We start from the raw sequence: 26,629 nt of genomic DNA on the forward strand, positions 1-26,629 counted from the left end.
AAAAATCATGTACACCTGAGTGATTTGAAAGTAAGATAATTTGGCTCACCAAAGAAAGGTAGTGTTATGTAATACTGTACATGTCGATGGAGGGACTGAAGAATTTGAAAATGTAAATCTGTTTTTAAATAATTGGAAAACCCTGTTAGTGATTGTGCTACTGTTGATAGGTAATTAAAGTCGCATTTAAGAAAATATAATGTATCTGGATGAACCGGCCTTCAGTTTCTATACAATCACCACACATAACACACACGCATTTAAGAAAATATAATGTATATTTTATACATATACCTACTTCCGGAAGTCTTAAACTATATGTGTGTGTGTGTGTGTGTGTGTGTGTGTGTGTGTGTGTGTGTGTGTGTGTGCTCCCCCGTTATAACACAGCCTGGTGTAGTGCGGAACCGTTTATAACACAGTAAGGTTCCCATTTCCCCCATAATGCAATTTGACTCGCAAACATTGGGTAAATGTTCCAGATATTTTAAGTGAGCCTGGTGATGTTATCGTGAATTATGCTAGTTTAAATTCTAATAGCAACTCAAAAAATAAATAAAATAAAATCTACAGCACTGTGATTCTGTTTTATTGTTGTTTTATATTTCCGTATTTAAATGCATTTAAAGGAAACTGGGACTGTACTACTTATAAAGCTCCTGTGCTTGCGCTGTATTTTTTCTTCTAAAAGTAAAAACAAACTCTGTTAATGTTACAAAACAAGTACGAACCAATACAAGTGTGTATAAACTGTGTTATTTATTTACAGTTTACAGCATTTATTATAAAAAATGTACAATTTAAATAAGAGTGGTGTAGCAGTCTCTATTATACTGTTTCAATGACCCGGGATTTATACTGTTGCAGGACTGGTCTATGGACCCTATTGTTTGTTTGTGTGTGTATTGTTATGTGTGTTTTTTATCAGCTGTGAGCTTGCCTCAGCCAGGATTGGTGGGTTAAGTCCGAGGAGGCGGGCACATGAAAGCATATAGGGGGGTGCAGAGTCCTGCATCAGGTCAGGTACCTGCAGGTGACCCGCAAATGTGGCTTGAGTGTTGGTCAAAAACATTTAATTTTCGTGTCAGGCTTGGTCTGAATTTGAATAACCAAAAATGTTTTCCGTCCTTTCAGTGTACTTGTTATTAACCCTTTCCCAATAACGTATTGGAACGTAAAGGTACTGGTATTTCCTGCACTAAAGCAAGAAAAGGTGATGAGGGAGGAGTCAGCTGACGAATCAGTGTTCTCGGTTTGTATTGCCGCTTGTATGATATGTCGCAAGTTCCATTCATCACGTCTGCTTGGTGATGTTAAAAATGCCTGTGGACGAGGTGAAACAAAAGGTAGCGCAGGGTTTATATCATGTAGTGGATAATAGTTCAAGAGGTAAATCAGAAGTGTGGAATTCTTTTGGAATCATAGCGAATGAAATTAATGAACATATGACTAAATTTGTTGCTTGTAAAACCTACAATCATGAAGTACAGGCTGATCCACTGGTCTACTACAATTAAAACTTTCATGAATAACAAAAAAATCCACCTCCTAATGCCTGTGATGTAGTGAATGTTTTCATAAAAAAATAACCTTCTAGTCATTGGAAGCTAGTCTGGTATGATGTGAATAAAGAGTTAACATTTCTGAAAACCTGCCATGTGCAGGCACCTCTACAGCTGTAAACCCCTGGGAACTGCAATATTAGGCTGTACAGTAGTATTTAAGTTGCATGTCACCAATCTTAAACTGCAAAATGTGCCTTTTTTCCAAATGTCTATGATTACCGGTAGACTAATGTAAATGAGTAAATGTGGCAGTGGATCTTAAGTTGTAACTCGAGAGAGAGTAATGGTGTGAAATTGAAAGGGGTCCAGGTTGTTTCCCTGTGGTTTCAATGATGACACTCAGGGCTTTATTAAAAATAGTTTATAGACAAGTAATGTTATAAAATCTGGTTAATTGCCATTTAGCATAAGATGTATCATACACAAATGTAAAATAAAATATTTTCTATGAAACAGGAAACGGCAGGTCTGGTTACTGCCAAGCAGGTCTGAATACTGCCACAGTTTTACTTGTTATGTATTTTTTTTTACCACAGGTGTTTCTCTTAATAACGTCACTTAATACTTAAGAAAACACAGTGGAAAAATATGTTTCGATTATTATAACAAACCCTATTGAAGTAACACATGGCTTCAGGTTGTCAAATTGTCTGCTATGTTTATATGTTTAATTCAAGTTCAGGCAGAACATGATGAGCTGTTTTAGAACATTAAGAAAAATACATTCATTTGTGTTATTCTTTTGCTCAGATATCACTAAAATAATTTTGATGACTGAATTTACGATTATCATGTAAATACAGTATAATCGTAAATCTCGAAAAACTACTCGCTTCTAAATCTTTTGTAGTCATTTTTGTATTACTTTAGTATAAATACATGTTAATTTGGATTCATGTGCTGTTTTTTTTTCTGACTGTATGTGAACGAAAAGACACACATTTGCCCGTTTTCCCATTAGAAATAGTGATATTTTGAAATATCACTTTTTCTTGGTCACAAAAGCAAAGTTTGTGGGGAATAATAGCCATTTTCTATACTTTTGAGGCATAAGCAATTAGGAAATAACACTTACTACCCAGGAACAAAAAAAAATAAAAAATCTGTTACACGGTGTAGTCATCTGTGTACCAGGAGACACTTTTGTTTGACACAGTTTCTCCGTACTGCTCTTTAATTGTTGGTGGGAATAAAATGAATGAGTCTTAACATTTACCAGAGCTCCTTTTGATATATTTTTAGTTACTCTTTTTAAAATATGTTTATGTTATACAATTCCTGTGTGGAATTCAACATGGCTAGAATTATATATTTTAAATAATAAATATTTTAAATTCCTACTTTAGTGGTAGGCCAAAAATGTCCTTGTTTTCTTAATGTACAGTAGTATATCCTAATAAACTTACATTATTTGTAATTTCACCCAACTTATGGATTTGAATCTAGTTTGCCTAAACTATTTTCTCTGAGAACACTCATTTTAGAGATATTACAACTCTTATCACCTATTATTTATTTAAGCACACTTTTATTAAAAAAACAAAACAAAAAAATACCGCAATTGGTTACCTAGCAAAGGCTCAGACAGAAGACTATTATAAATGTGCTACAAATCTAATAATCACGGTGCATTTCCAGTGCAACCTAAGTACAGACAGGTGAAGTGGTTTACCTACAGTACAGCAAAAAAAAACAAAACATGTTTAGTTAGGGCTAAAGTGATAGTGATTATTCTGCAGTAGTACTATAGAGTTTATCATTCAGCGAATCAAAAAGAATTGCATGTGAAACCACATTTGCTTTATGAAGTGGTTTTATAATTACTGCAATTTAAACAGATGCACTTCTTTCAAATAAAGTTACAATTTAATCATTACAATTTCTTTTAAACAGATGAGCAGTAATGCAGCCAGCCCCATGTCAAGCTTTGCTTCTTCAAGTGCTGGAAGAGGATCTGGAAAACCGACAAGTTTTGTTCCTGAACTACAAAGCATGATGTGAGTAAAAAATAATGGATCTTTCATTTTGATTTAGTCCAAACAGTAGCTGTTACTTTTTGCAGTGTCTGCTGCGAGAGACCGACTGTGTACTGGAAAGGTTGCAGGCTTCCCTGTAGCTGTTATTGTTTGCAATTGTGTCGGCAGTGATTGTGCTGATCAATAGTGCAAAGATGATCTCCAGTTTTTCCTTTACCAGGAGGTAATTCCTTACCACATTAGAGGGGAAATGTTCAACAAAACCCTACTTTTTATGTGCTATCAGGATCTTAAAACCCATTGCTTGTTCAAAGAGGTAAAATTCTGATATGACTGCTGGGAGAATTCAGCTTGAACAAACAAGCAGGTTGACCTTCAGCTCTAAACTATGAAATTATAAAAAAAAAAAAAAAAAAAAGTATAAATATCGTATAAATAAATAAATTCTTCTTCCCGATCACATGTGGATCCATATATTGCTAGCAATGCCAGGATATTATAATGCACAGGCAGATTAGATATTAACATATGCTCAATTTTCTAAATGCCATTACAGTAGTCTCCAGCTAAGAGAACACCCCTCGGGAACCAAACAAAATTTTCTTATAGCCGAACTGTTCTCTAAGATGAAGTTGGCCACCAGACACACTATGAATCAATAAATAAATAAATATATATTACTTGTCACGACGCACATGCATCAACATATGAAATGAACTGAATAAGTAAGAGAAAAGCAATAGGCAAGTATATGTCAATAAACTATAATAATAAAGTAACACACTAACTAACATTAATAAACTAATTGTCAAAATAAATGAACACAGCAATCCTACATATGTTAAAAAATGCAGCCGCAACATACAAGGCATGCACATTATTTAACAGAATGGTGAAGCAACTCACCAGAACGGGAAACACCAAAGTGCTTGGTGACTTGTGTCTGATTCAGGTGTTTTTTCAAGAGCTAGAACAATTTCCAACTTTTTGTAACAACAGAAACAGCAGCGCATTTCGCTGTTTGTTTACATGCCATTTTGTAGCGATGAGGTGCACTCGTGGAAATCACAATACAAAATGAGTCAATTATAGAAATATTTAATAAACCAGTCAGTGTGCGATGACAACACATTTTTTAAAAGACTGAATAAACCATTTTAATTCAAGTTTGGTGATGATGAGTTATCAGGTTACAATTACAATTACAAAACAGTACTGTATTGTGAACTAATAATAATACAAATAACAATAAATTTGTTCAACGCTCAGTTCAAGTCTGGCTTAATTTGAGATGTATCGATATTTTTATGAGACTATCTGTTACTGCCCAAGTACTTTTGTTACTAACTTCTGTATTTTGCCTTGTCTCAGAAGTGTATAAACTTCTTAAGTGGCTGAGACTCAGTTGCACAGTCTTACATTTTGCCAGGCACTCAATTGCAGTTTTATATAAGAAACCTTCTGAAGGAACTTAAGCTTAGTCCAATTTAAAAGATTAGTTTCCACCCTTGGCAAGCTACGCATAGAGTAAAATGATGATACAAAGAAATCATACTTCTGACTTCATCCAAAAAGTGCTTTGCAGTTATGAGGTTCCAGATTTACTGAGGACTTGATTTCAGCATATAATTATAGTTTTTCCTTAACTTATTCGTGACATAAGTTGTGATAGAAATGGCGCCGTTATCTATTTGTGCCAAGGTAGCAGCAATTGGGAGTAAGGACCTGGCAAAACTGCTTTCTAGCAAATGACTAACATCTGATGCTAATGATAGGACACTCTTCCAGCACTGTGCTTTGGAATGAGGTGGGGGAGGGATGACAATCAGTAGATTTTATTCTATATCCCTGACCACTGATATAGAATATATTGACAAATACAAGATAAAAGTTTAGTAATGATGAGGGATTATTTAGTTTGACAGATTTGTCAGGACACTGAAGGAAACTGAAAAACTGTCCTCCTTTTCTCTTAGACGGCTGCCATGTCTGTCTGCCGCCTTCATGGAGGTCTGTAATTGAGATCACTTGTATTATATATGGCAGGAAGCTTGGAGACTCATGGGAGGAAAAAAAATGGAATAGTAAAAATGCTTGAAAAAGGCTACTGTTTTTTATTTATTTATTTATATTTTTTATTTGTAGTAATTTTAATAACTATATAACCATTTTAGAGCATTACTGTTGTTTTTGTAGTAGATCCAGGCTCAAAGCTTGACCGTTGTTAATTCAGACATTTTCTAGTTGCCTACCTAACGATCTTTCTGTAGATCTTATTTATTCCAAATAATTGAATATACCAGAAATACAGTATCCTTTAATTGTTTGACCAACTGTGTGTATAGTATGCACATTGATGTATAGGTATCATTTACCATGTTTGTTCCTGAGGCTGAAGATCAATTAAGGGAGACAAAATCAATCTTTGATTGTCAGTGTCATCTTCAGAGTGAAATCCTAAGAAAGCTGGTGACATTATCCAGGTCACAAACAAGGCACACATGCACAAAACACTACATTGGAATTTGTGTAAGGCAGGCCCTGCTTTTCATCTGATTATTCTAGAAACATTTTGGTCATTTAATCCAGTGTACATGCAAAAAAAAGATGTACTGCCTTTTGAACGTTTTCTCCTGATATGTAATATATGCACTGAAAACTGCTTATGTTGGATGGAGGTCCTTGCAGCAGCACTTAGCTCCTAACACAAGGTGCTAAAGATAATACAGACACTTTGACAGGTCCAACATTCCACTTTGCACTTTCTTTCCTCACTGTGTTTGACTAGCCTACATCCTTTTTGCTCAACTACTTGTCCAGTAGAAAAATATTTATAGTACATCTGTAAGACAACCAGGGCTTTTGTAGAGAAGACTGTATGATGTTATTTATGGTGTGAGTAAAACTAATATCACATTTATTCAGCTAGAGCATTTTTCCGGTTTAATTTTTTAAATGGTGGTCGCTTTCATTCAATATTTGTTATTTTTAAGTTCTGTTCAAGCTGCAAGAGCAGATAGTTATAACTGTATGCAAAGCTGCACTGTCCGTGGTGCATATTTGGCACTATGTTCTGTATTATTTTTGATTGCACTTGCAATGCTTTTTTTGAAGTGATGTTTAATTATAATTCACGGGGTGTGAGCTAGGGGTGTAAGGATAGGGCAGAAGAAGCAGAAGGGAGCGGTAAGTAGGACAGAGTGCTGGCTAGAAAGGACCGGACCTAGGATAGAAGAGCAGACGAGGCCCACTCTAGTAGCAGACCATCGAAGCTGGACATGGAAGCTAGGATAGAAGGTGGTCACTGACTGAGGGCGGCGATGCCGACACAACCCAGGGGCAAAGGACCCAACAACCGAAAACACATATGAGGGTTATGACTCAGGGAGCCGCCCCTCAGGAGGAAGACTGTCCCGGAAGACCGGGACACGAAAGGAGATAGAGAGGGAGAGGTACCCAGCGGCTGAGATTTCTGTGAAGGGGCGCTCGTTAGACCACCGATTGGCCGAGACTTCACGCTGCCTGGGACCTGAAATAAGGACAAAGCATGGAGGTTAGTATGAGACTTGAGCATGGAGTAGCCACGTCCCGAATTGAGTCAAAGTATGGAACAGAGCCTTGAGTGAGGCAAGATAAGTGCAGGAGCTGCGAAAGAATAGTGTGTGGCCGGGGGTCCGCTCTGACTCACATGGTGAGAACCCCCCTAAAGGTAAAGGGAGGCTGATGCCTAGCCTTGAGGTCGGGGAAGTGAGATTCACTTGCCTCCCAAAGGATGGACCCCCGGCTCCTCACAAAATCTCCCACACTGTGAGATGAACAAAAGGCAGCACATGCCTGCGCGTAACGAACAAAGGCGAGTGATGATAGGAGTGAGAGGAATCAATGAACGGGGGGTAAATTGTCTTGAACTGAGAAGAGAGGGCAAGGGATGAGGACTGGATTGAAGAGAGCTAGCTGCTGTCTTAAGGCATAAATAGGTGGAGTGCGCTGCGGAGGTGCACGCGCTGCAGGCATTGGCACGAATGCCGCTGAAGATACTGGTGAAGAGATCTGGGTCGGAACGGGACCAGTCCGTGATACAGTTTTCAGCTGAAAGGGTGACAGCAGCTTTGGCTGAGAATGCGCGGTGGTATTGATAGAATAGAGTGCCCCCATAGCGCACAGATAATTCAATTACGAGAAAGAGATACCGATTTAGCTCCTTTAATCTGCGTGGATAAACGGAACAGAGAATGTCACGATAAATGGAGAAGGTGAGGACGAATTCTCTCACGGAAAGGCTTTTTTGAAGTCGTGGGTTGCGGGACTTCAGGGTGACTGAAACGTCTCTGCAGTCGACCACTCTGTGATCTAAGAACTCGGAGGTGGCGATGAGAATAGAGACTTGCCTTCAAGTATTCGCTTCCAAATTTTTGGGGAAATAAAATGGTTGGCAATAGCACAAGGAGAAGAGGAGCTTGATGCAGTGGCTGAGACAAGGCTGCACTCTGGGAGAGCAATGGGAGGTACTAAGGAGGACGTACCGGAAAGTGTGTAACTGCTGCTGCAGAATCTGTGGCTGCGCTGGCTTCGCAGGCAGGTGGAGATGGACTGCGTGAGCAGGGACTGCATATGCGCAGCCGGAACGGGAGCTGCGAGAGTAGTGGAAGGGGAGGGCTTGACGGCAGAAGATTGCAGACGGGGGGGAAGAGTTGGCTCGGCTGATAAGGCTTCGGAATAAGTAAGAAACAGGGACATGCAGTCTCCGCCGACGGGGATGGGGATAGCCTTCGCGAAGAGAACTTTCAGCAGCTTAGGTGTCGTCCAATCTTTATAATGAAGCTGGGGCTGGCTGGCGGAACTGCGCTTGGAGCGGCGCGCTTGTCTGGCTGAATGCTGGGTGGAAGCAAGGTGGGCTGGCGAGGCTGGTGCAGTCAGAAGCCGGGAAGAGGAGGGACAGGAGGTCGAACAGAGACGGACTGGTGGAGGAGACGGAGGCAGTAAGTCGTCCGAGTCAAGTGAAACAGTGTGGGCAGAAGGCTTTTCCATTTGGAAGCAGGTATATAAGAATATATTTGAAGAATGATCTTTGTAGAATTATTATTATTATTATTTTTTTTAAGGAGAGTAACGCGTACCGATACCAGTCAGGATTCAAAACGAAACACTAGATAGCGAAGGTGCAAGTGATCAGGGCTTAAATAGAGAATAGGTACTACTTGACAGGAAATTAGAAGCCCCCTGCTGCACGCCCCTTGAACTACGCAGGCTAACATTTAAATTTTTTTGGAAACTGCGTTTACTTAATGCAGGTAAATGAAAAAGAACGCATATTGTATAAATTGTTTTAAAAAGTTGTGCAGTTGACATGGTAAACCTCCATTGATCTCCTGAATTTAAATTGTAATAAACTGTAATTTTCAATGAATCTCCTTTTGTGGCTTTTTTCCCCGAGATGAGAAGTATGCTTCTAATTATGATTGTGGGAAAAATCTATTAACATTGTGGTAAAACGCATCGGATGGTATATCCGAAGGTGGTCAGTGGAATTCTGTATTTGAGGTACAAAACCACCCCTTTGTAGCTGTAAAAATATTTGTAGCACAAAGTGCTGGCAGAAAAGTTTATTCGATCTGTTTATGTTTCAGTGAGCTTTGGCAATATTTGTTTGTGACTGACTGTTAATGCTATAGAATGAGTATGTCCAGGTATGGCTCTCGCAAGCGTGTTTTATTTTCTATGCCTCTCTACTGAGGAATACATGTTAAGGCCAAAGCCTGTGTGGAATTCCAACAATTGAAAGCATGCTTTAAATTTTAAGAATTTAAATCACAAATAAATAAATAAGCAACCTTTGCAGACAATAGTATATTATTACATTGATGTTTTAGTTTTGCTTGTATCTTTTTAAGTGAATTAATTCTTAATTTCAAAAACATTACAGCGCTTAGAAGGCAGAGAAGGTAACACTTATAATATTTTTAGAGCACTTGGGTGTCATCTTGGATTGCATCAAACATCTGTCCTAGGTTATCCCAGGATTATCACTACAAATACATGTTTGATTCAACGAGGAAGTAAGAACATAAGAAAAAAATGGTAACAAGAAAAGGCCATTTGGCCCATCAAGGCCCAATCCCATGAGCACACCATTCTTCCCTATTGGGGGAAACTAATTTAAAAGCACATAATCTAGTCTTTTTTTTAAATGTTCTATGTGTTTTAGATCCTACTGCTTCACCTGGCAAGCTATTCCATGCATTTATAACTTTTATAAAAAATGTTTACTACCTTCTGTTCTAAACTTACTTTTACTCAGCTTCCAGATATGCCCTCTTGTTCTTGCTAAATTTGAAGTAGTGTATTTGGTCAACTTCTTTTATTTTTTTTTTGATCTAGGTGGATTTCCCCAAAATGTAAAATGTACTAAAAAAAAATCTAGCTATGCCTTCTCCTGGTATGTCAATTGAATGAATGTTTAGGCCAGTCCCTTCATTACACTTATGAAGGAAGAAGCCTTTTTAGAATTATATTTTACTTTGGTGGTTTTGCCTTTTCTAAGAAACTGTGCTTGTTTCAAATAAAACCCAATAGCTAGTATTTCCTAAATATTTTTGTTTCATACATCGCTAATTATGTACTGAATGACTCAAACTCAGTATCATCAACCAGTCAGCTTCCAGCTATAGTGGGCATTAATACACAGTAGATGCCCGCTGGAATGTCACCGCATCATCTGTGAATCAAATTTAAAATCAATCCACGCAAGTACTGGCATTTTCTTTTTGACTTGCTGCATTTTAAGCGTAGTTCACATTTATTAGACAGTAAATAATAAACAAAGAAAGACACAATTGGTCTAAATTAATTTTATTATCTACCAAAACCAGCCAATCAATACTTGAAAGCAACCACTTCTGTAACTGAAACTGCAGTCAGCCAATCGCAGCTCGGCTGGAGTGCAGATGCAGCATCTTTCAACAAGAAGACATGGACAGTTTCGAGACACGGACAGTTCAGTAACATTGAGCCATTCAGATATCTGGCACAGTTCAGATAAACTATAAACAGCCCTGACAAGTTAAAAAAAAAAAAAAAAAAGTTATTTATTTAATAAGTGGGTTTTTTTTCTATAATTGTGTGTGATCCTTTATGAGGACAATTTTTTTCAGGGACTATTTTCCTAAAACTTTTCTCAGCAGAAGGGTACCCGACGAATCATTAAGTTCAAGATAAATGTAGGTTTTCAAGTGTTTTTTTTTAAAGAAAATAATGAGAAAAATATTTTTCTAAAGGCGATAGTGCTTTCCGCTCGGGACGCATAACTCCAGTCGCGGTCAACTAACACACGGTAGAGCCTTCGTTGACTGGCACTGTCTCTTAATCACAAACACATTAATATATTTAAATAGAAATAAGAGAGTGTAGTTACCATGGCATCAAAAGCATCCAAGTACCTCCACTGTTTGTTTTCAAACACACTTTCCCTTGAATGGTATGTTAAACATACCGAAGTGCTGGGAAGTTGGCTCGCTTGAACAAAAACTTTTTTCATATTTGAATTCATAGAAAAAAACCTAGTGGATCCTATTAATTACATATGCTTGATCAACGGCAATAGGTAGCTGCTTTTTTCTTAACATCTACATTTTGCATATAAAATGTCTGTCATGCATTCAGTGAAAGCAGATGTTTGGGGACAACTTCGAGTATCTGGTTTTCACCGTTTTAAAATTCAGTTTCTTCATAGTGTAGCTGTTGTTAGTCTGATATAACTTTTTATTCAAGTGGTGAGCAAGGCTTTAAACCGCTCCCTCAGTTTTAATATTTAGACATAGAATAAATGTAATAAACAAACAATGTTTCATCAAACATCAGTTTATTAGCAGTAAAAATTATACGGCTCTGCTGCCAGGCTTGAGAGTCCAGACGAGTATTTATTTTGTGCAGTCCACATACTGGCGCTGAATACAAAGTAAGGATTCATCTGTTTATTTCCATTGAGACTTCAACTTGAGTGTTCTTTTTATCTATTACTGTATAGTTAAGCTTTACAAACCAAAATCAAATATTACAGTAGTAGTTATTCTGACAAGGGTAAATATAACTTTAATAACATTAATAAATCAAGTATCGGACCTGCGACACACATGGCCCGTAAGTTTGAAAGTATTTTTTGGGGCGGAAGTGCATTTTGTATCAGAGTGAGGCGAGGTAACCCTGGGGTGTCAAAGATGTTTTTTTGTTTTGTTTTTTCTTTTCTTTTTTCTCAGTCTCATGAAAATTTGCAGTTTGTCTTGGATGCAAATGCTCTTGCCAGCCGAGCTTTTACTGTCAGTGCTCTTGGAAGGATTTGTGTTTTTTTTTGTCTTGTAACTGAAACAAACTTTCAACAGGGAGATGCAGCTTTTATATCTTGCATACATATTTCAGGGTTTAGTTTGCATGTTTACTTATTAACAGCCTCCCAATGGTAAGTCACAGTAGAATAGACTAAAAATATTTTAAAACTGCTACAATGTTAGTTTAATAGCAAAATATAGAAGCACTGGTAAAATGGAAATGAGCGATATGCTAGTTAATATACCATATTTTAGTAAAGCCTGGACTGTGCAAAACTCTTATTATCATCCGTGAGATGTCCAGGTTCCAGGCTTCGAACACTAAGTTTATCTCCATTTGGTTGACAAAAAATTGCAAATATAAATCTACAAATATATGGTCTCTTCCAGTTTGAATAGTATACCTTTTATATGTGTCTACAAATCCTACTGCGATTCTGAGACCCCTGAGAATATATATTTTTTTGTGTGTTTCATTGTCAATATTTAGGTTTTGTAAAGAATTATCCAGAGAAATATGATGGATATTCCCTGTGGGGATGGTTTGTTATTGGCTTATGTGTAACTGTACAGAGCTAACTGTTTATGCATTAAATGTGGGGTGTGTAAATCAGGCATTGTGTTTAAAGTGCCAAAAAAAGGTTTATGCTATGCCACATTTATAGAGCTGAGGTTAAAGCATACATTTTAGTTCTGGGACTAACCCAGGAATTTCGTTTTAGGATATTCGCTCATAATTAAAATATTCGTTTGGATATTCGTTTGTTTTCAAAAAGTAATAAAAGCCATTATATTAATCAGAACGCAGGCAGAGACCGCATAGCAGCTGGGGCAGGCGGGCGTGGCCCCTGTGTGTGTGTTCTTTTATTTTACAGCAAGACGTTGCATTATGTAACACGCTAAAGTAGAAAAATATCTCTGGAGTAAAGAATACGTTGTGTAGGACTTACTTTACACCAGTGAATTAACTACAAAACAAAGGATGTCAAATAACAGTTTGGGGTAAATGTAGTTTTGTTTATAACCAAAATAAACAGTACATAAAGCTGACACCACATTTTATTAATTTTTTTACATTTTTTTCCTTACTTGCCATCGCAGTAAATATTTTCATAAAGTAATTCCATTACTTGTGCCTTTTTGTAGCTGAACAGGCAAACAAAAACTGAAATTTAACTTTAAAAACTCACCATTGTGTTTCTCTTTTATTACATTCCACTTAACAGGAAGTCGCAACAAAAAATACATAATATATACAATCTATATAAAAATCACTATGCAACATTTCCAGCAAGTTGGGCACTGTTTAAGCAAGGGATTTAAGGATGACATGTTTGCCTTTTTTCTGTTCCATGAGGTTCTGACTCGCTCTAAAGCAGCACAACGCGTTTTTGATCCTGAAGGCCTTTCATAGAGGTCACTATGCGTGCATGCGCATAATCTAATTTGTTTACTTTTTGCTGCCTAAAACTTTTAAATAGAGGCTCAAGAGCTGCTGTGTTGATCCTGTCTTTTTATTTATTTATTTATTTAAAATATATATTAATCTCACATCACACAGAGCTCTTTTTCATTTGCCATTTTTTAAACTGTCGCACAACTTCTGGTCGGGTGGTAAATAAGCACAAGATATTTTTGCCATTCCTAGTGAATGCGAACATCTGACACTTGTATCCGAATACATGTGAAAAAAATATTTGTTCAAATATTCGAATATATGTCCCATCACTAACACATTTTAAGACAAAAATAAATTATACGAAGGCAACTTATTGGTTCAGTGAACATTGACTTTCTTGGGTTCTTATTATCCCCTGCAGTCACAACTTGTTTAAAGACGACAGAATATGGTAGAATAGAATCTTTCTGACTGGTGTTGTATTTCCTGGGGTGTAGATGTGAGAAGTGTCTTTATCCTCTGCTGTAGAAAGTCTTGTTTTTCATTGCCTAGACAGGGAACACTGGGGTCAAGCAGGCTTTCTTGTTTGATTTACACCTACTCATTCACAGATTTGTCACATTGCTCTTTATGCATCACAAAAATACAAAAAAAGCTTAACAAAAATTGTAACAGACTTTTAATATAGATGATATTTTAACACTCAAGGCATCATATCAAATTAAATTCTCAATTCAAAGGGCATGTTTATTCTGTTTACCAATCTGAACTGTCTTGTGACTGGACTGTGTGGGTTTGTTATGTTGGTCTGTTTGTTGGCTCAGTGTCTGTCTTTAGGCAGCTGGTTTGGTCTTAATCACTTGTTTTTGTGATATGCTTTTAATGACAAAGCATATTTAAACATAACAAAGATGGCAGTATGTACATTAAATTTGCATGACCAATCATTCCTTCCTGATTTTGTGCACAGTCATCATGAAGTATTGTGCCCTATTTACAAATCTTTATTTAAAGTTATTTAAATCATGTTTATGAAGTCAGTTTGTATGAATAAAATAAAGTTTCATATTCATAGAACTGTTCTGGATTGTTGTTGGCTTGCTAATGTGCTGTCCTGTTCAAGTAATAGGATTACAATAAAAGAAAATAAAGCATGTATTTTCAAATGCTGTGTTATAGTATGTTTTTTGTATGCTGAACCTGCCAAATGACCAAATCCTATACAACAGTGGTTCTCAAACTGGTGGGTGCAGAATGTATAAAATAAATAATAAAAATAATGATAATGATTTACTGTGCAAATCTTAACCTATATATGTTACTTAAAGCAAATCTTACTGCTGACAGCTCCTGGCATGTCAAAGTTTCTAGTTGGCATTGTGCATCTGACTGGTGCCGTTTTTTAAAAACGTGCATATTATTGGACGAAGTCCTCTGTCATCTGGTGATGCGCATTGTGTATCGACTTATTACGTGGTGTCCACATTAGTAAGCATTGCGCACAATAGGTAAACTATTATTTGCAGTGTTAAGTTTGCTGTTGTTACAATGAATCTGTGGCTTATTCGAGGGGGGGTTATGTCAAGTACCACAAATAAGAGGAAGGTGGGCGTGGTCCAAAAAGTTAAATAACCACTGCTATACAAGTTTAAATACGTTTTTTCCTACAAGATATATCTGATATACCAATAACATTACTGTTAAACTACCAAAATAATAGGAATCATGTTGTAAGCAATAATAATACTTTGTACTCATGAAAGTCATGCATGCTGCACTATATGTGATCAATGTCAAGCATGTTCTGTTAATTCTGTAGGTAAATGCTGTGTATCTTTTAGAATGTCCCTGAGAAACTGGGACAATATGGGTTGGCAATTAATTTGTTGTCTGCAGCACATTACAAGCAGAATTCGCTCCACTGCCAGCGACATTGTTTACGTTAACTTCCTGGATCTGATTAACTGATGTACAGTTAATGGTACGTTTAGCTTTCAGTTAAACAAAGTCAAGTGATCAGTTATCAAATTAAACACCAGGAAACTTAAAAGATCATTAAAACATTTCAGTGAATTCGATTTTTTGTTAAAGCTGAACTGGCCCTGGACTGCTGACTAGCTTTATTTTATCACAGACTGGTAAAGGTCTGTGATAACATAAGCACACATTCGCTATTGGTAGCTTAGTGCATTAAACAATGTATCATTTAAAATTATACTGGAGTATGACCTACATAAGGTTTCAATAACTGGTGTTCTGTTAAATTAATCTCTCTTTTTTTTATATATATATATATTATAATACCAAATAGCCAGCCTTTCAGTTGGAAATATTCAGTAAACAGTCATGTCTTTTACAAATTGTTGGTTAAAGAAAAGAAAGAAAAAACTCTGACATTCCAATATTTATTTACATGGATGCTGGGATTTTAATTTCTAAATGATATAATATAAAATGTGAGATGTCATGCCTCCACCCAAATCTATTCTACAATTTTAAATTGCAACATCAAGTCAAATGGATACAGAGCCTGAGAAGTATATCCTCAGCTAAGTTAGTCACATTTGTCATTGTATAAGCAAGTATTGGCAATACACCTACTAAACTGCTGCTATTTCAGAAATAGTTTTGAAAATAATAATTATATAGCAAGTAAAGTAAATAAGCAAGTGCCAGTCTAGTTACAGTATTTAATGAAACTCAATGTAACGTTATTTATTGCGGCAAGTGAACTTTAAAGCTTCTGTGGTTGGGAACAAGAAAAGACTTATTTGCCATGACATCACGTAGCCGAACTCATTAAGAGGTAAGCTTTAATAGTTCTCACTGAAACTTGCAAGACAATCCTGAATCCTTTTTCTGTGGGAATAAAGGACTATGGGTATCGGCGGGAACCCTATTCTCAAATCTTCACTACGGAGTCTTATTTGCCTTGTCAGAAATAACGGAACGGAACGAAAACGACAAGGAAATTTAAAAAAAAAAATATATATATATATATATATATATATATATATATATATTTATTTTTTTTTTTTTTTTAAAGGGTCCTTTGACTGTTTGTGTTTTGGAGAGTTCAGTTGGGACAAGTCACATTGGAAACAAACAGCAGTAATGATCTGGCTCATGGACTCTCTGGTTAACCAGACTGTAATTTGGAGACTGAAAAGAACCTCTCAGCTCTGCTATTGAGTATTTGTTTACCAGAGATTTGAACTACATTTTTTATTTTTGCTGAGGTTGCTGTGCACAAAAAAGAGAAAAAAAGCCAGTTAACCCTTGAATAACTCAAAAAGGTTCTTAGCATTGAATGATCTGATTTGTTTCATTTATAAAGGGCAATGTTAGCCCAATTAAACATGCTGTGCATTAGTAAAGTTGTTGATACATAACTACAAAAAAAAATAAAAAAATCTATTCCGAAATCCGGGAAAAAAAAAGCTTATTTAATAATACAACTGAAACAGTCTCTTCTGTTCATACTGGGATTTCAAATTAAATGTAACACTTTTTTAAAGTGACGTATAGGATGTTGTTTTCATGGAAGTCTAAAAAGAATGCTCGTTTTGGAAAACTGTATGGAACAGTATACAGCAGACAACAATACAGTACACGTTTTAACTGGAAAATGTGTCCGCAGATAAACTCACATAAAAATTAGGCGTAATTACATGGCTGTTTCTTCTGCAACTTTGTTTTCTACTATGCCTGCGTAAAAGTAAATCAGAAACAGAAGAGCAAAATTTGAAATCCCACGTAATTGGGTAGAGTGACCATGACTGTCGGACTAAGAGTTACTCAATTAAAAGAGGAGGTATCTTTTAACATAATTATCTTACGTAGCTTGTTTTTCTAGCTAGACTTGGGAGAAAACCAGCAGATCTCTCTTTCTGTCACTGTCTTTCTCTCTCTCTCTCTCTGCTAGTATATAACTCTGTCCTCATTACACACCAGTCCTGCACTACTCCGTTCAGCCTAGCATTTATTGCTTGACTATTATCAAACGCATAGGCCCCCTTAATGCACACTACAACATGTTTTGCATAGCTTGGACAAATCTTTTTGTGGATAAGCTAATTTTAGTTTTGTTAGCTTTATTATCTGTGGTCTCTTTAAATATTTTGCATAGGCTACTACACAAGCTAAGCTATGGTTCATCCCTAGACATTTAGGGACATTGGGATTATAGCTATGTGCTTTTCTACTGTATATCTGCCACCCATAAAAAAGCAAAAAAAAAAAAAAAAAAAAAACACATTGTTGCTGCGCAAAGTGTTTGTCAGCAAAATGTTTTAAAAGTGCTTAAGAGGCCACAGTTGAAAACAAAGCCTCCTTGTCTGTTTTTGTCCATGGTGTTGTGCTCTCATTAAAGTATTTCAGATTTTGATGTTTTGTAAAAACTGAGTTACTGTATAGTGGTTGGTGAATCATTGCCCTAGCTTAGACTGAACAAAAGATTTTTTTTTTTTCTAAATGGGAGCTGTTTTACCCAAATGAAAAGCTCAGAAATGTTAAAGAGATTTAATAGTGCAGTTTCCCTGGGGATGACTGTGTTAAATGGCAATTCAGTATTTGTAGGATTTTTCACTTGTAATGAACAGCTGTCTTGTTCCTTTTAGGATGATTCAGAGTAAAACAGTGAAGGACTTGACATTGTCTTTTATTCACAGTCTGAAGCCTGTGCATTGAAACAAAGCGTTGATTACTAAACAGTAACTATAGCACCTCCGTGAATCCTGTGAGTCAACATCGCCTTGTACAACTTTTTCTTTTCTCAAAAACGTACAGAACTAAACCTTGGAAAACAGTTTCTAAATGACATAGTTTTGATTTGGAGTTTTTTTTTTTAACACGTTTGTTTTCATGTAGCCTAAATCCCAGAAGGAAAAAAAAATTGAAATGCTTGTCAGCAAAGTCTCTGGGTTTGCGCATAATAAAATTCTGAAAACAACAACAACATAAACCCTGAAAGAATGACTTTTCGTATTGAAGCAACCTCAACAGAAGTATGATACATTAGTTTATTGTGAAATTCCCATCAGTTTGCAAACTTTTACATTTCCTTAGCTGTACTGCTGTGAAAATTAAAAAACATGGTCATAAACCTAAACTTGTAAAAATAAAATAAAAACGTATTGTCCATTATGTTAAAAGTTATATCAACTTAAGGTTTGTGAAACAAGTGTGTAATAAAAATATATATTTATTAAAAAAAAAAACCCATCAACTTTATTTTAACATTGTTTTTCTCAGAAACGAGTTTATTCTGTAGTAAACACTGTATTTTTAAAGATCTGTTTAAGAGAATGGCCCACATTATGTTTCGACAACTGGTGCTCAATTCAATCGATCAGTTTATTTAGATATGTATCTGATATGAAAATATTGCCTTATTGATACAGAACATCGTGAAATACAGTAGCCTTTCATTTCTTGTTTTACAGAGGTACTGTAGTTTTCATTTGGCACCCTGATTCTACAAGAGTGCCTCTTATCCATCTACCAATACTTATTGTCTTGTGAGTAGAACAGAAGGCATTTTCTCCAGTTCCTCCAAAGGAGCAGTTTTATTGCTCTGGGTGGTAACATGACACATGATTACTCACCGCTTGACCCCCTAACGGCATTTAATAGAAACAGACAAAATACACGAATCCACTTCAAAGTCACAGCTGCGGAACAATGCCAAAGCACACATTTCAGTTCTGGGTTTTTGCATCTTTTATTTAGCTTTTGTATTTATTGGTTTCCTCACAGGTGCTGGCCTCTGATTCAGTGCTATCTAATGATGAAGCAATGCTATCATGTTGGCTTCTTTTCTTTCTCTTTAAAGAGAAATGTAAAAGAATAGTATACAGCTGCCTACACACTACCAGATGGATGCTGCGCATCAGTCTTTTGCATTGTTGATCTCATGTGTTGTACTTGTGCATACCGTATGTGAAAACTGATACGGTACATGTTAAACACTGTTTCTTGTGGTCAGATTACCTTTACCTGGCTTGTCGTTTTAATGCCTACTCATACTCTCAGGTGAACATATAATACAGTAATGTTACACTCAATCTTGTAGTGGTGTCCGTACTGCGTGATTCATGCATGCAATTTAAGTACAGATGATCCCTACAATAGGATCAAGTGACATGATAATTCACGTAGGTATTAACACTTTTCTTGTGTTTTTTTTAGATGACTGCAGCTTTTTACAAGTGCACTACTCTACATTAAATCTTTTCTGCCCAGCTCATGTGCACGTGTATGCACCCCATCCATGACGGGAGGGGGGTATTTTTTTTTTAAAGCCAGACATGGCAATGAATTTTGTTTTTGTCTGTTTAGACCTTTGCTATTTTCATTGATTTGTCTGTTAAACACATGTATGTTAAAGCAGGCCAATCACAGTAGTTTCTTTCCAGATGTCCTCAGTATTACTGATTATGTTATGCCAAAAAACTGTGAAAGAAACTTGTACCCCTTACTGTACCTAACACAAACAATCCATTTTTTTTTTTTTTTTTTGGTTACCCTTACACTTTTGCTGTTATGCTTGCTTAAATGATATACTCCACTTGAGTCCTTGAAAACGAACTCGAGGTTGTAAGTCCAGTAGTATTTTCCAGTGCCTTGCAAAGACTAAACAAGCTGTTTGTTTTAAGAGCCTTGCTTCAGGAATCAAGAAAGACACATTTCCCTTTCTATTTACCTGACTGTATCTGGTCTTAATTTTATAAAGGTCCTGATTCAGAGCTTTTATTTTTTAAGACAGCTTTTAAGTGACGTAGAGGTGAATCTTTTTTGTTTTTGTTTTATTGCCCTGATTGAAAGTTGTACTGTGATCTGTATAAACGATAAGGTAGTTAATCCCTTGTACCACTCAAATTCTGTTTTAGGCTATTCACTGTATTTTTTTTGAGATACTGGTTATATTTGATGAATGCACATTTTTAAATGTTTAACTAGTTAGCCCATTTGCGCATTACTATAAATCACCAGAATGCTGTCACCCAGCTGCTGACAGTGCTTTTTCACAGCTCCTCAACCCTATAGACTTTTATGTGGTTTCATAGATCCTGATTAGCATAGGCAAGGATTACATTGGGTAGTGCTAGATTAGTTCTAATCGGGGTCTGTGAAACCATCCGTCAGTTTTAAATGGTTTCTTAATTTAATTCAATTCCTACATATTGTTGTTAGTTTAAACTTTATCTGACATTTCAGTCAGCAGGAATATGTAAACCAATTATCTGGAAAATGTGGCAAGTTCTGGCTTTAGTTTATCTGAACACATAATCTTTACTGTATGAACAGCAGTATAAAAGCAGAACAGAGTAGAATAGTTTGATTTGGACATGATAACTTTTTTAAGGAGGATAAAATCCAATTTAATATTACACAGCTTAACTGGTATACTAAAAACAAACAAACAAAAAAAACTACTTGTCCAATTTACGGTATTTTTACTGCTGTGCTGTGGTTAGTGATATGTAGATTAAATGAAAAGTCTACGACATTGATAATTGCCAGTGAAACACAGACAAATGAACTAAAGTGAATGCCTTTCAGTCTTCACACATTTTTATATAAACCTTATGTGTATCATATTATAAATAATTTTAAAGCAATGGCTCAGTCTAAGGATATTCAGCATTCCTATAAAGGTTAAATCAATAATAAAAAAAAAAAACTGGCTCCTTTCCTATGCTGGGCTAGAACAGGTAATGCCTTGTTTAGGGTACCCCAGAGCTTCAGGATCACTTCATTAAGGTAGAATCAAAACAGCTTACTGAAGTCATATTGCTGCATTTCAACATTCAATATTTCTTCTACAATATGCTAATAGCCTACAAAGCTTCATACTCGAATTTCCTGAAAACTAAAATGTGACCAGGACAGATCATTTTCACTGGTTAATTTGTTTAATTTTTCTCCTGTTAAATCTACTGTATCTGTTGTCGGAAGTAAGGGATTTTTTATTATATTTTTTATCCAGGAGAAAAATACAAAGGTAGGTTGATATAATGTATTGTTTTAAAACTGACAAAATATTTTTTTTTTACAGTGTGTAGAATGGTTCCGGTTGTTGCTGCAGCTGTATTCATACTATGACCTGAGATTTTAGTTGAAGCAGCATATTTAATTGCGCAACCAGAAAGCCTGTGTAGTGCTTCAAACTGTCATGTCTTATCACTGTTTATATATAGTTTTTAGTAGTACGACTGGCACATGTTTCCTGATTTCACGTACCTGTTGTTTTCCTGCAGTTCTATCGTATACGTGGAAAGGCCTTGGACATATTTATATGTACAGTAATTTACTAGTTAAATGTAGTGTCTAAAATAATGTTACTGTTTATCATTCTTTTTACAGTGGTATGTTTTTCGTTATCAAATAAAAGGAATACTTTTTTAAACTAGATGAATGATGAACCTAAAGATAGTATGCTTACCGCTATAATAATAATAATAATAATAATAATAATAATAATTGTTTTCTTTACACACAAACAGTGACAGTTTGGTTATACTGATGCATGCGTCTGTATATTCAATTGTCATACAAGTTTAGCTCAGGTTGTTTTTAAAACAAACTAATTTACATACACTTTTTAGCAATATTATATGTTAATATGACTTTTTCAGCATAATTATTCCCAGTCATCTGATTGTAATAATAGAACAACCAATGGGTCCAACACCACCAGGGGCCGAAAAAAAACAAAAAAGGCTTTCCATTCTCTTTTCAGTATTTCATTTTTCAGGATGTGGTTTTGATGTAAGTGTTAAATTATTATTCAGCAGCTCTTCCTTTAAATTTTGCATGATACAACTAAACATGGGTTTATGGTCTCTAGGAGTGACTTGCAATGCTGGCTTTTGATGCCAGATGGACAAAAAATGTTTTTAAGAAGAAAGCTGTTTTTAAATGATTTAATATTGCATGTCCTCTAATTATTTAACATACTTTGTCCCAAACACGTAGGAAAATAAATAGTCTAATAGTCAAGCAAATAAGTATTCTGCACCAGTTAAAGTTGTTTTCTAAGTAGTATGAAATACTAAGTGCATCATTCTGGTAGATACGTTTTGTTAGATATCAGAGGGAGTTAGAATTAGAATCTTGGATTATACCCTCAAGTGTCAACAAACCTGCATGTAGCTGCAGTCAAGAACATGAAAGAAAATGTGGGGGAAATTTTTAGAATTTTCTTTAAAGACACAGAAATTGCTTTCTTGTTTTAGTTCAAGTACAAACTTAAGTTGGTGCATACAGTTAATCAACGTACTGCCTTTGTCATTCATAGGATGAACAGAATAGTGTGTTTTAAACAGTGGCAACATCCACGGACCCTACAACAGAAAGACTATTCAAACATGTTTCTTATCAATGTAGACAATATATACATGATGTTCTAGAAAAACAAAACAAAAAACAGCGTATTTCTAAACTTATTCATCTGTTTATTGGCAGTGCATTTTAATTATAATTATATTTTAATGATACCAATGGTAATAATCCACGCGTCAAGATAGTTCAAATTTCCAAGCCAATGGAACTTTCTCTATAATTACAAAAAGCTGTTTAAGTAAACAATTTTAAGAAAAGTGTTTTATAAAGTAATTGAATTTATAGATCTTTTAATAAAACGTTTATATATATATATATATATAGATTATATATATATATATATAATTATATATATCGATATATATATATATATATATATATCTATATATATCTATATATATATATATATATTAAAGCTAAAATTTTTTATATTACGTCCCGGCTAAGATCTATAGAAAAAATTATAATAATTATGATATACTAGTACTACTAATAATACACGTAAATGTTTTTTCCTGCAACTGATTGACTTTGTTTTTATACTGTTTCAGATTTTTTTCCATTAAACAGTTGACTATTCTTATATTCTAGTAACAACGTTTAATATAGAAATACATATTACCTTTACCTAATTTTGTATCTTTATTATTGAAAACAAGTAATGCGTAGATTTTTTATAAATAGAAGCATGTTTTTCATATGAAGTATCTTAATACTAAATAGATAACAATGTAATAGAAATCAGAGGTAATGGGCATTTAAGAATTTATGGCTAGTTGCTTTAAGGGTTAGGGGCTTAAACTGAATTTGTGCTTGAAGAATAAAATTGAAAGATCCATGTGACTAGTATTTTATGATTTTGCTGTTTTGCTTGTTTTTTTCATGTCAGGGATGATGCATGGCAATGTATAAGTGTTTGGGTAATGATGTAGAAAGTTCATTTTAAGTCAAACATCATTGAGATAAGGAAAGTGTATGCTGATGCTATAAAAACATTACATTATATACCTGATGTTTAATTAGCTAGTTGATCAATAACTTCAAACGTTCAAACTTAAAATTTTCATAAATGTTAAAGTGTAGTTAAGTTCAGGTTGATAAATGCTTCAACAAATTGTCATCGTCATTGTTTTAAACAGTGATTTTAACCCTGATGGAGATGATGTTGAACTTAATTCTTTTAGCATTACTTAAGTTACTAGGTAGTGTAAAAAGGATAAGTCCAGTCCAGTGAGAAGCTAGATTGATGTACAATATGTAACAAGGTACAAAGCAGAAGTTTGTGTAAAAAGCAAACGTTTAAAAATACGAATCCACTGGATTAATCTGTACATGTTTTGTGTAGAATTATAAAATTAACATGCGTGTCTCTCTACATAGTAGCTGGCTGTGCGGTTTCGTCTGGATGTAAAATTACCTATTGATAGATGCAGTTCTCTTTTGGGTTTCTGTGGTGGAAGGAGGATGTCTGGCTTACTTTTAAGATGTCTACTCATGTCTTGAGATGAAGACCTGTGGTCAGATCTAAGTTATGGGCTCATGCAACTGAATCATACTTCGAATTACTTATCAGGTTACTTTAAAATAATTTTGGGGTTTTCAGCTAATTTTCCTAAAAGCCTTGAAATCTGCCAAGTTTCTTTAATCATGTATTTTTCCATATCTCCTTTTTTAATTTGTTTTACCACCCCCATTGATTTTTCAAACTTCGCTTAATTGTAAAAAGCCAATAATAGCAATAGAGAAAGTTAACATTTGCTGTCTCGTGGAAAACCGTGCTTTTACATCTCTGTGATGTGATCTTTTTATATATAAATGCCACACATGAAGAGTGGTCTTATGACTCGTGGACTGTCAACATGTGAAGCTATAAAAATCCAGCTGGGCAATAGCTATTACTGATGTTTCAGCCAAGTTAAATTTATGTTAATGAAGTGCTTGTCCATACCAACTAAACTGATTATGTTTGTCTAATAATATTTATCTGTTTAGCTCAGTTTGATGCAGTTAAAAGTTTGGAGGAGGAAGCCTCTGGATTTATCTGTGTATTTATTTATTTTATTTTTCTGTTGATGTTGATATTGCAATAAAGATTGACCTTTGCTTGTCCCCTGCAACCCCTAAAAAGCACACCCACCCACCAAAAAAATAAAAATAAAGAAAAAATATTTATAATCAATACAAATCTATACTGTGTCTGAAAAGTATTAAAATCAGACAAGCCTTTTTTTAGGCTACGAATAAACACGATTAGACAGGTTCTGAATGATCTAATTAAATTTTTATATAGTTGAAATTCTTTGATTTCAGTTCCCTGTGTACAGTTCATTCACATTTACTGATACAGATCACAACTGCAGTATTGTTTACCTAAGAGCACGTGGAATTGTGTTATCCTGCAGTAGTTTTATTTATTTTTTTGCCAATAGAAGCGTATGTTAATTGCTTTGTGACCTTCTTGACACTTTTTTGTAGAGTGTTATTAACCTTTAACCTTGTGCGTAATAATGGGGCATCTAGAATCTTTGTACGGGTTGTTCTTTTTTACAGCAGGGTACATAGGTTGTGTTTCTTTTATTAATTCTGTTTTTCTTTTCTCAAGTAAAGTTGTGATAGCTAATTGCACAAATTAACCCACACTATTGAGTCCTTTCAGACCACTGCAGCAATAAATTGAAAGCATGTGCGCTTTGGAGCACTAAAGTTGTAATTGATTAGCAATGGTTAAAAGCACCGGGGAGACTGTACGACATCTGTGATGGCTTTATATAAAAAGTGTAATTTGCTTCCTCAAGGCAGTGTATTGCATCCAAAAACTTGTCATTTTTGGCGCAACAATCCAGTTTTTAGTTTACTTTTTATCGCTATAGATTATGACATCTCTAGCGTCATTGCTTTATAATTTAACTGCATTTAATAACAGGTTGGTTTTAAATGTAGCTTCAAAAATCAGTAAATGGAATATTTAATATACTGTCGAGGTGAGAAAGGTGACTTTTCTACTTGAATTTATACAGTAACAATTCATTTTAGTTTTTAGAACATTCTAATAGTGCATCAATCTATCAACTTTCAAAAGTCTAAACTAATTGTGTACTTTTAGAACTAATACTGTGTTTTTTTTCTTTCTATAACTTTAACTTTAAAGAACATGTTAAGTTTAGCAATTAGGCTTTGGTACAATGTTAAGAAATCATCAGTTTTTGTTTTTTAGTTACAAGTATGTATTGATGTAATGCTACTAGTCTCAATCATTACAAGCATTTATGAAAGATAACAATCGAAGACTAAGGGGTCTGAAAACTTTGGATTCAATCTAAATTTCTACTAATGTTAAAACTGGCAGCTTTTCAATTTCTTTCAAACTGATCGGTGCTGAAGTTGAAATTTTTAGTAATGTAACATCTACAAGAAAACATTAACACAGACAGTGTGTGTGATGTTTGCCTGTTTGCGTGATTATGATTAGATTAAGATTACAATTAAAGTCACTACAAAATGAATGTTTAAGTGCTTTTTGAAACAAACTCAGGTATTCTTAGCAAGTGTATGAAATGCAAAAATAAATGAAGAACCGCAACCTTATTGTCTGCTGTAAACACTACACACATGTGTTTTAAAAACCCAGTGGATTGTGTACCATTAGTTTGCAATTGCAGCTTTGTTTTATATTGCAAAATGCAGCCCTTGGCTTTACTACTGTAAAACAGGATTTTTTTGTGACAGCTTAATTTCGCTATTGGCCTTTAAGGTCAATTTTTGCTGCAATAAATGTTTGAGTTTCTTTTTATTTTAAAGTACGGCACATGTATGAATAATATCGGCACATTAATGTTGCAGATTTTTAATAAACGCGAAATTAGCAAACATTTCTTGCTCGCGAAATCTTGTTGTTTTATTTCAGTGGCGCAGAGCCCCCCAGAACACGACCTTGTGTTACTTGCACATACTACAGTACAAACTGTGAACAATGGTTTTAAGCTTTTTCAGAAGGACAGTGTTTCATTATTTCGGTTATATCTT

The 26,629-nt window shown here is 35.1% G+C and overlaps 2 protein-coding genes across 4 annotated transcripts in view; one reads left to right on the forward strand and one right to left on the reverse strand.

Moving 5' to 3' along the window:
• The window catches only part of LOC121317431 (runt-related transcription factor 2-like), a 64,432-nt gene that overhangs the window by 36,243 nt on the left and 1,560 nt on the right, over positions 1-26,629 (reverse strand). The gene's annotated exons all lie outside the window — the stretch shown is intronic.
• The window catches only part of LOC121317432 (transcription initiation protein SPT3 homolog), a 189,004-nt gene that overhangs the window by 3,991 nt on the left and 158,384 nt on the right, over positions 1-26,629 (forward strand). For both annotated transcript variants that reach the window (XM_041253362.1, XM_041253363.1), the window contains exon 2: positions 3,459-3,562. In XM_041253362.1, the coding sequence (XP_041109296.1) occupies positions 3,459-3,562 (104 nt within the window). The remainder of the gene's footprint in view (positions 1-3,458; positions 3,563-26,629) is intronic.

This window comes from Polyodon spathula, chromosome 6, assembly GCF_017654505.1.
Source record: "Polyodon spathula isolate WHYD16114869_AA chromosome 6, ASM1765450v1, whole genome shotgun sequence".
In the NCBI taxonomy this organism is placed as follows: Eukaryota; Metazoa; Chordata; class Actinopteri; order Acipenseriformes; family Polyodontidae; genus Polyodon; species Polyodon spathula.